The sequence below is a fragment of the Chiloscyllium plagiosum genome, unplaced genomic scaffold (genome assembly GCF_037043375.1).
Source record: "Chiloscyllium plagiosum isolate Xiang-an unplaced genomic scaffold, Cpla_swu_hap1 HiC_scaffold_2, whole genome shotgun sequence".
Lineage (NCBI taxonomy): Eukaryota > Metazoa > Chordata > Chondrichthyes > Orectolobiformes > Hemiscylliidae > Chiloscyllium > Chiloscyllium plagiosum.
Genome location: NW_028270140.1, coordinates 147100039 through 147112909, shown reverse-complemented (window position 1 = coordinate 147112909; position 12871 = coordinate 147100039). Strand labels below are relative to the sequence as shown.

Below are 12871 nucleotides of genomic sequence, written 5' to 3'. Positions count from 1 at the left end.
AACTTATAACTCTCACACCCCCTAACTGAGCCTTCATGCCTCATCCTCACATAATCCTTCTTCCTCTTGACAAGAGCTTCAACTTCTTTAGTAAACAATGACCCCCTCTCTCGGCAACTACGTCCTTGCCTGACAGGCATATACTTATCAAGGGCCCACTGTAGCTATTCCTCAAGTGTGCCCATCCCTGCAATTTCCTTCCCATCCTATGCATCCATATATCACCATTCTGTCAGTGTCGCTGGGCCAAAATCCTGAAATTCCCTCCCCAAGGGCATTGTGGGTCTACCTACAGCACATGGACTGTAGCGGTTCAAGAAGGCAGCTCATCCCCACCTTCTCAAGGGGGAACTAGGGACAGACAATAAATGCTGGTCCAGCCAGCGATGCCCAAATTTATAAATGAACTAATAGAAAATTCCGCATAACTAAAAATAAAGCAAACATCAATGAGTAAAGACATTTTTCAGCAGATTTGTGAAGAGGCAATGTGTTTTGCATTAACGCTAACCCTGAAAGTAGCTGTTCAGTTTTAGTTAAAGGGCCAACAAGGAGGGGACACGGATTGAAGGTGAAAGGCAGGAGGTTTTGAGGGAAGTTGAGGAAAACCTTTTTCACTCAGAGTGTGGTTGGGGTCTAGAATTCACTGTCTCGGAGAGTAGATGAGACGGGAAACCTCACAGCCTTTAAAAGTACTTTGATGAGCATTTGTAACTTTCAAGGCCACAGGCCAAGTGCTAGTGAATAGGATTAGTGTAAAGCTTCAATGGGCCAAAGGGCCTCTTGTGTGCTGTACAACTCAGAGGTCTTCCCCTTTAAGAAGGGAGTGCTGTTTCACACATGGGGCTGGTAGGTGGTGTCGCTGGAAGGTGGGGAGGGGGGAGGTGGAGAGGCGTCAGTGAGAGTGCTCACTGTTAGCTCTGGTCTAGTCAGGGCTCTGGGATCGCACAACTCAGTGAGCTATTTTGAAAGTGACCCTGAGAGTTTGCAGCTGTTTAAATCATGACTGAAGATGACGGATTCGGTTGTCGCGGAAGGACAAGTAAAATTGAGAGACGGAAAAAAGGTTTGTGGATCTGCCGTCGGGGATCGAACAGTTTGTGGATTTCATGTTTTGTGTATGCGGGATGCTTTATTGACTGTTGTCTTTTCCTTCCCCTCACACACATACGCACACACATACACACACACATATACACATACACTCGGTTCCCGGTACAGTGGAAGAGTAGATGGCTGGTGCTTCGGAAGCCTTCGCCCGTAGCAGGTATGACCTCTCTGTGATTTAAACTGACTCACTTGCCTGTATTTGATTGTCTGGGGGTGGGGACGGAGGGGGGGAGTGGGGGAATCAGCTTAAGGGTGGGGGGTGGTATTGCTACAAACTCGCAGCAACACCGTTCACTGGGTCCAGCGTGGGCCTCTCAGTCATTACATTTCTGAGTGTCCTCTTTCCAGTCCGTTGGTTTCTGTGATTCTGTGTGATACAGCAGCTGTGTTGTAAGGTATTACTCCATTGAGAGGTGCATGGACTGCACTGTGAATTAATTCTCAGTGGGAAATAAGGGGAAAAGGCCATTCGGCCCTTTGAACCCGCTGCTCCATTCAACATGATCGTGCTGTTCAGTCCCCTATTCTTGCTTTCTGCTCCATCCCCTAAGTACTATATCCATCTCCTTCTTGAATCCAGTAACGGACGGGAGCTCGTTCTAATAGGATTAGACAAGATAAATGCAGGAAGGGTGTCCCTAATGACCAGGGAGTATAGAACCAGGGCTCATGGTCTGAGAATCCGGGTAGGCCATTTGGGACCGAGATGAGGTTTATAAAATCATGAGGGCTCATGGACAGGATAAATAGACAAAGTCTCTTCCCTGGGATGTGGGAGTTCAGAACTAGAGGGCATAGGTTTAGGGTGAGAGGGGAAAGATATAAAAGAGACCTAAGGGGTAACCTTTTCACAGAGAGGGTGGTACGTGTATGGAATGAGCTGCCAGAGGAAGTGGTGGAGGCTGGTACAATTGCAACATTTAAAAGGCACCCAGATGGGTATATGAATAGGAAGGGTTTGGAGGGATGCTGTCTGGGTGCTGGCAGGTGGGACTAGATTAGTTTGGGATATCTGGTCGGCATGGACGGGTTGGACTGAAGGGTCTGTTTCCGTGTTATACATCTCTATGACTCTATGAGGAGAAATGTCTTCACCCAGAGAGTGCTGAGCCTGTGGAATTCACTGCTACAGAAATCAGTCAAAACCACAACATCTTCAAGAAAGATGTGGATATAGTTCTTAGGACCGAAAGATTTGGAGGAGAAAGCAGGAACAGGGAACTGAGTTGGATGATCAACCATGATCTTATTGAATGGTGGAGCAGGCTCGAAGGGCTGAATGGCCTACTCCTGCTCCTGGTTGCTATGTCTTTATGAATGAACTGAAAATATCTTAACTTTCATTGAAATAGTACTGAGCACACCATCTCCCACACATAGTCAGTGGGCCAGACTCTGAGGGGAAGTAATGTGTAAAGTATGCCTCCTCATTCAGAGTTCTCCCTCAAGCCCCTCATCACTGTGGACTCGGTCTCCTCTTGAAGTCAAGACTTTCCCGTTTATCAAATTCTCAATGTAGTTTCTTAAATAACCTGAAAGGTTGTTTAAAATCTGAATGAGATACCACCTGAAGCAGTTAGATTCATTTAAGTGGGTAACTCGACAGGGTCGGACAGATACAGAGATATGAACAAGGGAGAGGAGTCGCTCACTGAATCTTTTTGAGGATGGGCAGGATATTTTAATAAAATGAGACAAAGAAAGGTGACCAGGGCTCATAATCTCTGGCGTGGATTGAAGGAGGATGTATATGGGTGGCGCGGTGGCTCAATGGTTCACACTGCTACCTCACAGCGCCAGGGACCCAGGTTCAATTCCTGCCTTGGGTGACTGTCTGTTGTGGAGTTTGCATATCCTCCCTGTGTCTGCATGGGTTTGTTCCCACTGTCCAAGGATGTGCAGGTCAGGTGAATTGGCCATGCTAAATTGCCCATAGTGTTGGGTGCATTAGTCGGGGGTAAATGTAAGGTAAGGGAATGGGTCTGGGTGGGTTACTCTTCAGAGGGTCAGTGTTGGGCCGAAGGACCTGTTTTCATACTGTAGGGAATCTAATAGCCTGCTTTCTACTGATTTGATCTGTTTGGTTTCTGTGGCAACACTTGCCCTTATATTTAAAAAATTTTGTACATGAGCTGGAGTGTTTTTTTTTAACTTGCGTGTGGTGGGAGCTGTGAATTGCTGCTGTTTATTTACTTTATAAAATAGTCTGATCAAGAGAGTGCATGGGATTGTAGTGAGATCAGCTCACTTGAATGGCTGTGCAGGCTCAAAGGGCCGAATGGCCTGCTGCTCCAAATTCATATGTTTGTACACAGAAAGGCCATGACATCTATGGCTGGGCCTGAACAGCACATGATTGTCAACTGTTCTAGGGGAACCTCTTTTGATTTGTAACAGGGAGTGCAGCAATTATCAAATGGGATACAACACAAATATCTCCATGAGAGCGTATCGCAAATACCGTTTTCAAGAAGGCATAAGATGTAGCTCTTAGGGCTGAATGGACTAAAGGGTGTGAGGAAAACATGATAACAGGGGACTGAGTTGACTGATCAGCCACGATCATATTGAATGGTCGAAGGGCCGAATGGCCTACTCCTGCTCCTGTTTCCCTGTTCAGCTGTGGCTCAGTAGTCTCTGCCTCTGAGACATTTTGCCATGGGTTCACACCTCACAACAGATATCTGAGGGCCCAATCCAGGTAGACCATGAGGTATGGGATATAGGAGCTAATCAGGCCATTTGGCCCATCGAGTCTAATGAGGGAGCGCTGACAACTTAAAAGCAAGGCTGCCACCTGCCATTCTGGTGGGTGCTGGATGGTGTTCCCTAATATTCCAGGAGCTTATATTCTGACACTGTGATGTGATGTCGATTGACCTTTGACCAGTCATTTCAGAATTTACGCACATTAAACCATTTTAGTTAGCATGTTGGGAGGGGTGGGGGATAGTCGCATTTGGATTCTATCCATTTCCAACAATATCTATGTCTGACTGTGAATTAAAGGAACAACACACCAGGTAACTCAGCAGAGAGCTTTCTACATTGCTAAGCTTTTACAAATTGGAATTAATACAAGTTTTCTAACGCTTCAGCTCAAATGGAGGCAGTGATGCCTCTTGAATGAATGAATGAATGGTTTTGTTGTCATTTATGTCCTCAAGATACAGGGAAAAGTGTGCTTCGGGACATGGGTTGGGGGTATTGTTATCTTTCAGGGGATGGGAGGGGGTGTGGTCTGGGGCCCAGGGTGCGAACTTGAAGCATCTCTGGGTGGATGCTTGAAAGGTTTGGGGCAGGCAGGAGCAGTTGGGAACAGCTAGTGAAAGCTCCCCCTCTCGATTGGTCACACTTCCTAACTCCTCTGTTCGCTCTCACTCAGAATCACCAGGTTCGACACGAGCTTTCCCAGCTGAATGCTGTGATGACATTCCCCAGCGGGGTATGTGTGCGTGGCACTGCCACACAGCTTGCATTCCACCTTCTCTACGCTACGTCTGTGTGGCTGCATTAAACGGACTGTAGCTGACCTGCCACTGAGGTTTGGGCATTGTCTCCAGCAGGGCATTTGCTCCCAGTGCTTATAACTATTTGTTGAATCTTTCAATGCCATGATACCAAGGAGAAAGTGAGGACTGCAGGCGCTGGAGAGTCGGGGTTGAAAAGTGTGGCACTTGAAAAGCACAGCGGGTCAGGCAGCATCCGAGGAGCAGGAGAGTCAACGTTTAAGGTGTAAGCCCTTCATCAGGAATGTGGAGGGGGAAGGGGGCTGAGGGATGAATAGGGGCGTAGGCTAGGGGTGTAGGCTAGGTGGGATGGTGATAGATGGATGCAGGTTGAAGGTGATTATGATAGGTTGGTGGGAAGAGAGATGGACAGGTGGGTCAGGTCAAGAGGGCGGTGCCAAGTTGGAGGGTTGGATCTGGGATGAGGTGGGGGGGTTGAAGGGAAGTTTAGGAAACAGGTGAAGTTGACGCTGATGCCGTGTGGTTGGAAGGTTCCGAGGCGGAAGATGAGGCGTTCTTCCTCCAGGCATCAGGTGGCTAGGATTTGGTGGCGGAGGAGGCCCAGGATTTCCATGTCCTTGACGGGGTGGGAGGGGGAGTTGAAGTGGTCAGCCACGTGACGATTGGGTTGTTTAGTGGTGCATGTGGACCAGCTCCTGTAGGTAAGAAGTAGGTGTAGGCAACATGGTATTGAAAGATTCAATTTATGACACTTCCCGATATATACCGTACGTATATTACAGCCACAGTCACTTCAGTGTCTGAGCTAGTATTGAGTTATTCGATTACAAACAGTAGCACACTTGCATTAGCATGCCACATTTCAAATAGGTCTAAGTTATGCTGGAGTCTGGGAACTTTCTACCCTCTGGTCACCTGTTATGGAACAGTGATGATATCACAAGCATGTCTCTTAACGGTGTACTGTCTGTGTGATGTAATGCAGCAGTATCCACCTGAAAGTGTCAAATTTACAGCATGAAATCGCCCAATTCTAGTTTTAGAATCTCCTGGATTCTTTCACTAGCCGCTGGGAGTTTGAGGGCCGATGCAGCAGACTCCTGGCTACCCTCGCTGCTGGCTGAGCCATGAACTCTCAAACCCCACTTCCCTGAGCCACTGGTGTTGTGTGATCTTTAACTTTGTACGTCCCAGTCCAACACCGGCATCTCCTAATCGTCACTTAGAATCAGTGACACAAGCGCAAAGTACAGTGGGTCCTATAAATCTGAAATGGAAACAGTGCTGGAGAAACTCCGCTGGCTGGGCAGGATCGAGGGGAGAGAGAGAATTAACACTTTTTGAATCCGTGACCCATCATCAGGTGACTCACCATTACCTTCTCTAGGGCACTTCAGGAGGGACAATAAATGCCCAGCCTCAGACGCCCACATCCCACAAGTGAATTTTTTAAAAGACTGGTACATTTTTAACATTTTCTGCTTTTACCTTCTCCCTTTCTCTTTGCTGACGGGGGGAGGTTGCTCTGTGTAAATTGGTCGTCCTGTTACTGACAACACAACAGTGACCATACTTAATGAGGCATCAGTGACTGGACAGTGCTCCGAGAGAGCGGAGGCTTTGCTAGTTGCTTTGTGAGTGTAAGTATTTTAAATTTTCGTCTGAACCAAAAGTTGCTAAAACAAGCGTTCAGAGTCCCAACTGGACGGAATGAACTGTACCAACCGAAAAACAAATATTTTCCGAGTTTACCAGCCTCTTTGGTTCCCCAGCCCCCACCCCGTCGATGTCCTCCAGGCCTTGATTACAACAGCAAACACTGCACACATAGCGAAGGGGGGTTAGGGGGGTTGGTTCTTTTGGCCTGCCAAGCCCTGGTGGATTTATTTCTTCGGAGCCTGGCCTGAGACTGAGTGAAAGAGCGAGCGAATGTTGTGAATGGATTAGGCATCTTTGAAGTGGCTGTTTTTGCAGCTGTTTGCTGGCAGCTGTTGGACTCACTCGTCAAATGACAGCAAAGTACAAATGCTCTCCCACAGCCGCCAGCCTGCAGGATGGGAGGGGGTGGGGGGGTATATGGTGGAGGTATGGAGCAGAGCTACTCTGGCGCAGACACCAGAGCTGTGGTGGAGGCAGATTCACTCACTTCTTTCCAGAGAAAATGGGACAATGATCTGGAGAGGGAACATCTGCAGGATTGAGCAGGAGGAGGCCATTCAGCCCATTGAGCCTGCCCCACCAGTCAGCATGATCATGGCTTAGCCTCTCTCTCAAAAAGCCTGAAACAGTCACTTTCTCTTCATATCTCTCGAAGCCTTTAATATCTAAACATGCGTACGCACAAGCATCTCAAAAATGCAGCTCATCACCATCTTCTCTAGAGTCAAAATGTGTTGCTGGAAAAGCGCAGCAGGTCAGGCAACATCCAAGGAGCAGGAGAATCGATGTTTCGGGCATAAGCCCTTCTTCAGGAATGAGGAAAGTGTGTCCAGCAGGCTAAGATAAAAGGTAGGGAGGAGGGACTTGAGGAAGGGGCGTTGGGAATGCGATTAGGTGGAAGGAGGTTAAGGTGAGGGTAATAGGCCGGAGAGGGGGTGGGGCGGAGAGGTCGGGAAGAAGATTGCAGGTCAAGAAGGCGGTGTTGAGTCCGAGGGTTGGGACTGAGATAAGGTGGGGGGAGGGGAAATGACGAAGCCGGAGTAATCTGCATTCATTCCTTGTGGTTGGAGGGTTCCTAGGCGGAAGATGAGGCGCTCTTCCTCCAAACGTCGTGTTGCTATGGTCTGCTGATGGAGGAGGACAAGGACCTGCATGTCCTTGGTGGAATGGGAGGGGGAGTTGAAGTGTTGAGCCACGGGGCGGTTGGGTTGGTTGGTCCGGGTGTCCCAGAGGTGTTCTCTGAAACGTTCTGCAAGTAGGCGGCCTTTCTCCCCAATATAGAGGAGGCCACATCGGGTACAGCGGATGCAGTAAATGATGTATGTAGAGGTACAGGTGAATTTGTGATAGATATGGAAGGATCCCTTGGGGCCTTGGAGGGAAGTGAGGGGGGAGGTGTGGGCGCAAGTTTTGTATTTCTTGCGGTTGCAGGGGAAGGTGCCAGGAGTGGAGGTTGGGTTGGTGGGGGCTGTGGACCTGATGAGGGAGTCACGGAGGGAGTGGTCTTTCTGGAACGCTGGTGGGGAGAGGAGGGAAATATATCCCTGGTGGTGGGGTCCGTTTGGAGGTGGCGGAAATATCGACGGATAATACAATGTATATGGAGGTTGGTGAGGTGGTAGGTGAGGACCAGTGGGGTTCTGTCCTGGTGGCGATTGAAGGGGCAGGGTTCAAGGGCGGAGGAGCGGGAAGTGGAGGAGATGCGGTGGAAAGCATCGTCAACCACGTATGATACTTCGCTGGGTGGCAGGGTGAAATGTGATGAGGATGTTAGGAGATTACAGGGTGACCTGGACAGGTTAGGTGAGTGGTCAGATGCATGGCAGATGCAGTTTAATGTGGATAAATGTATGGTTATCCACTTTGGTGGCAAGAACAGGAAGGCAGATTACTACCTAAATGGAATCAATTTAGGTAAAGGGGCAGTACAGAGAGATCTGGGTGTTCTTGTACATCAGTTAATGAAGGTAAGCATGCAGGTACAGCAGGTAGTGAAGAAGGCTAATAGCATGCTGGCCTTCATAACAAGAGGGATTGAGTATAGAAGCAAAGAGGTTCTTCTGCAGCTGTACAGGGCCCTGGTGAGACCACACCTGGAGTACTGTGTGCAGTTCTGGTCTCCAAATTTGAGGAAAGACATTCTGGCTATTGAGGGAGTACAGCATAGGTTCACGAGGTCAATTCCTGGAATGGCGGGATTACCTTACACTGAAAGACTGGAGCGTCTGGGCTTGTATACCCTTGAGTTTAGAAGACTGAAAGGGGATGTGATTGAGACATATAAGATTATTAAAGGATTGGACACTCTGGAGGCAGGAAACATATTTCTGCTGATGGGTGAATGCCGAACCAGAGGACACAGCTTAAAAATACGGGGTAGACCATTTAGGAAGGAGATGAGGAGAAACGTCTTCACCCAGAGAGTGGTGGCTGTGTGGAATGCTCTGCCCCAGAGGGCAGTGGCGGCCCAGTCTCTGGATTCATTAAAGAAAGAGTTGGATAGAGCTCTCAAGGATTGTGGAATCAAGGGTTATGGAGATAAGGCAGGAACAGGATACTGATTAAGGATGATCAGCCATGATCATATTGAATGGTGGGTGCAGGCTCGAAGGGCAGAATGGCCTACTCCTGCACCTATTGTCTATTATCTGAGGGGAAATTGCGCTCTTTAAAGAAGGAGGCCATCTGGGTTGTTCGGTATTGGAATTGGACTTCCTGGGAGCAGATGCGGCGGAGGTGAAGGAATTGGGAATATGGGGTGGTATGGATGGGCAGGATGGGAGAAGGTGTAATCTAGGTAGCTGTGGGAGTCGGTCGGTTTATAGTAAATGTCCGTGTTGAGTCGGTCGCCCGAGATAGAAATGGAGAGTTCTAGAAAGGGGAGGGAGGAGTCTGAGACGGTCCAGGTAAATTTGAGGTCGGGGTGGAAGGTGTTAGTAAAGTGGATGAACTGTTTAACCTCCTCATGGGAGCACAAGGCAGCGCCAATATAGTCATCGATGTAGCGGAGGAAAAGGTGGGGGGTGGTGCCAGTGTAGCTGCGAAAGATGAACTGTTCCACATATCCGACGAAGAGGCAGGCATAGCTGGGGCCCATGCGGGTGCCCATGGCTACTCCTTTGGTTTGGAGGAATTGGGAGGATTGGAAAGAGAAGTTGTTCAGAGTGAGGACCAGTCGAAGGAGGGTGCTAGCAGGTCAGGCAGCATCCGAGGAGCAGGAGAGTCAACGTTTTGGGCATAAGCCCTTCATCAGGAATGTGGGGGGTGGTAAGGGGGCTGAGAGATAAATAGGGGGGGTAGGGGAAAGGTAGCTGGGAAGGTGATAGGTGGATGCAGGTGGAGGTGGGGAGATAGGCTGGAGTGGAGGGTGGAGTGGATAGGTGGGACACTTTTCGACTCTGACTCTCCAGCATCAGCTGTCCTCACTTTCTCTTGGTCGATGACCACCTTCTCAAGGACCATTAGGGATGGGCAATAAATAGTTGACCAGCCAGAAATGGCCAAACCCTGTGTGAGGGAAATTGGCCATGATCACCATGACTGAGGCAAGTTTTACATTGCAGGTTTATAACTAATGTTAAATCCTGACAACTCCTATTGTGGGATTTGAACCCAAATCCCAAGAGAACTATCTTGGCAGCTGCATCTAACCCAGGGGCATTAATGCTCTGCCTACATCTACATCCAGGCTAGACCATATGGTTCCCCACTCTGGTGACTTCTTGTCTCTGACTCAGAATGTCATGTGGGTTTGACCATCATCCCCTGATACTGGTCAAAGCTGACACTCCCAGTGGGGAGCTGGAAGAGTGGTGCTGAGAAAGCACAGCAGGTCAGGCAGCATCCGAGGAGCAGGAAAATCAACCTTTCGGGCAAAAACCCTTCATGCGGCACGATTGGAGGTGCTGCTTTTTTCAAATGAGATGTTAATCAAAATCTGAACCACTCCCTCAGGTGGATGCAAAGGATTGCATAGCTTTAGATCTATTATTGGGTGATAGAATGGGCGGCACGGTGGCACAGTGGTTAGCACTGCTGCCTCACAGCGCCAGAGACCCGGGTTCAATTCCCGACTCAGGCGACTGACTGTGTGGAGTTTGCACATTCTCCCCGTGTCTGCGTGGGTTTCCTCCGGGTGCTCCGGTTTCCTCCCACAGTCCAAAGATGTGCAGGTCAGGTGAATTGGCCATGCTAAATTGCCCGTAGTGTTAGGTAAGGGGTAAATGTCGGGGTATGGGTGGGTTGCGCTTCGGCGGTTCGGTGTGGACTTGTTGGGCCGAAGGGCCTGTTTCCACACTGTAAGTAATCTAATCTAATCTAATCAAATATGTTTATGCTAACCTTGTTGATTACACAAAAATCAGTGGGCATTGTCTGCAATGGAATATGGATGGGTTAAGTGAGTGGGCCGAAAGTTTTAGCAGATGTGGGGATCAAATGTGGGAAAATGTGAACTGGACCATTTTGTTCAGAAGATTCAAGCATGGAATGTTACAAGTAGAGAGGTTGAAGACCACGCTGCAGTGTAGAGGGATGTGTGTGCAGATAAATGAGTCACGTGCAGGTAGGCAAGTGACCAGGAAGGCAAATGAAATGTTGATGTTTATTACGAGGAGAATGAAATGTAAAATGGGGGATGTTTCGCAACAGTCGTACGGGGCATTGATTCGAGCACAAACTAGAATTCTGTGTTCAGATTTATTGGCCTGCTGCTGCTCCTAATTCAGATGTCGGAGTTCGTTTGACTCTGTTTGCCAGCACTCTGAGCCCATACAGTTGCTGTGTCTGTGAAGTCACTACCATTACATGTGGGGTTTGGATAATTACTTCACATTTAGTCATAGAGATGTACAGCACGGAAACAGACCCTTTGGTCCAACTTGTTCATGCCAACAAGATATCCCAACTCAATCTAGTCCCACCTGCCAGCACCATATCCCTCCTATTCATAGACCATCCAGATGCCTTTTAAATGTTGCAATTGTACTTACCTCTACCACTTCCTCCGGCAGCTCATTCCATACATGCACCACCCTCTGTGTGAAAAAGTTGCCCCTTAGGTCTCTTTTATATCTTTCCCCTCTCACCCTAAACCTATGCTCTCTAGTTCTGGACTCCCCGGCCCCAGGAAAAGATCTTGTCCATTTATCCTATCCATGCCCCTCATGATTTTATAAGCCTCTATAGGTTCACGCCTCAGCCTCCAACGCTCCAGGGAAAACAGCCCCAGTCTATTCAACCTCTTCCTATAGCTCAAATCCTCCAACCCTGGCAACATCCTTGTAAATCTTTTCTGAACCCTTTCAAGTTTCACAACATCCTTCCGATAGGAAGGAGACCAGAATTGCACGCAATATTCTAAAAGTGGCCTAACCAATGTCCTGCACAGCCGCAACATGATCTTCCAATCCCTGTACTCAATACTCTGACCAATAAAGGAAAGCATACCAAACGCTTTCTTCACTATCCTATCTACCTGTGACTCCACTTTCAAGGAGCTATGAACGTGCACTCCAAGGTCTCTCTGTTTAGCAACACTCCCAAGGACCTTACCATTAAGTGTGTAAGTCCTGCTAAGATTTGCTTTTCCAAAATGCAGCACCTCGCATTTGTCTAAATTAAAATCCATTGGCCACTTCTCAGCCCATTGGCTCATCTGATCAAGACCCTGTTGTAATCTGAGGTAACCCTCTTCGCTGTCCACTACACCTCTAATTTTGGTGTCATCTGCAAACTTACTAACTGTACCTCTTAAGCTCACATCCAAATCATTTATATAAATGACGAAAAGTAGAGGACCCAGCACCGATCCTTGTGGCACTCCACTGGTCACAGGACTCCAGTCTGAAAAACAACCCTCCACCACCACCCTCTGTCTTCCACCTTTGAGCCAGTTCTGAATCCAAATGGCTAGTTCTTCCTGTATTCCGTGAGGCCTAACCTGGCTAACCAGTCTCCTATGGGGAGCCTTGTCGAACGCCTTACTGAAGTCCATATAGATCACATCTACCGCTCTGCCCTCATCAACCGACTTTGTTACTTCTTCAAAAAACTCAGTCAAGTTTGTGAGACATGATTTCCCACACACAAAGCCATGTTGACTATCCCTAATCAGTCCTTGCCTTTTCAAATACATGTACACACTGTCCCTCAGGATTCCTTCCAACAACCTGTCCACAACCGACGTCAGGCTCACTGGTCTATAGTTCCCTGGCTTGTCCTTAAAACATTTTCTAAAAAGTGGCACCATGTTAGCCAACCTTCAGTCTTCCAGCCCCTCACCTGTGACTATCGATGATACAAATAGCTTAGGGTTTATTTCATGTTTAAACGGGCCTGAAACAAATTTTAAAAGCATTTACCCAGAGAAACATTCAGAAAGAGCTCTTGGTACTTCACCTGCTGCCTTCCTACAGACCCACACATACACTCACACATACACTCACACAGACACACATACACTCACAAACATACATACACACACACACAGACCCATACACACACACACACTCTCACATATACAGACACTCACACATACACACATGCACTCATACACACACAGACACGTGTATACATACACGCATACATATATGCACTCATACACACACAGATACACATACAGACACACACAC

General features: G+C 48.1%; 1 protein-coding gene across 3 annotated transcripts in view; it reads left to right on the top strand.

Moving 5' to 3' along the window:
* Positions 1–946: 946 nt before the first annotated feature.
* Positions 947–12871, top strand: part of dok7b (docking protein 7b) — a 116892-nt gene continuing 104967 nt past the window's right edge. For 2 of the 3 annotated variants that reach the window (XM_043703636.2, XM_087974180.1), the window contains exons 1-2: positions 947–1066; positions 1222–1267. In XM_043703636.2, coding sequence (XP_043559571.2) covers positions 1013–1066; positions 1222–1267 — 100 coding nt within the window. In that variant the 5' untranslated portion in view covers positions 947–1012. The remainder of the gene's footprint in view (positions 1067–1221; positions 1268–12871) is intronic. The other variant, XM_043703645.2, reaches the window with a different exon arrangement.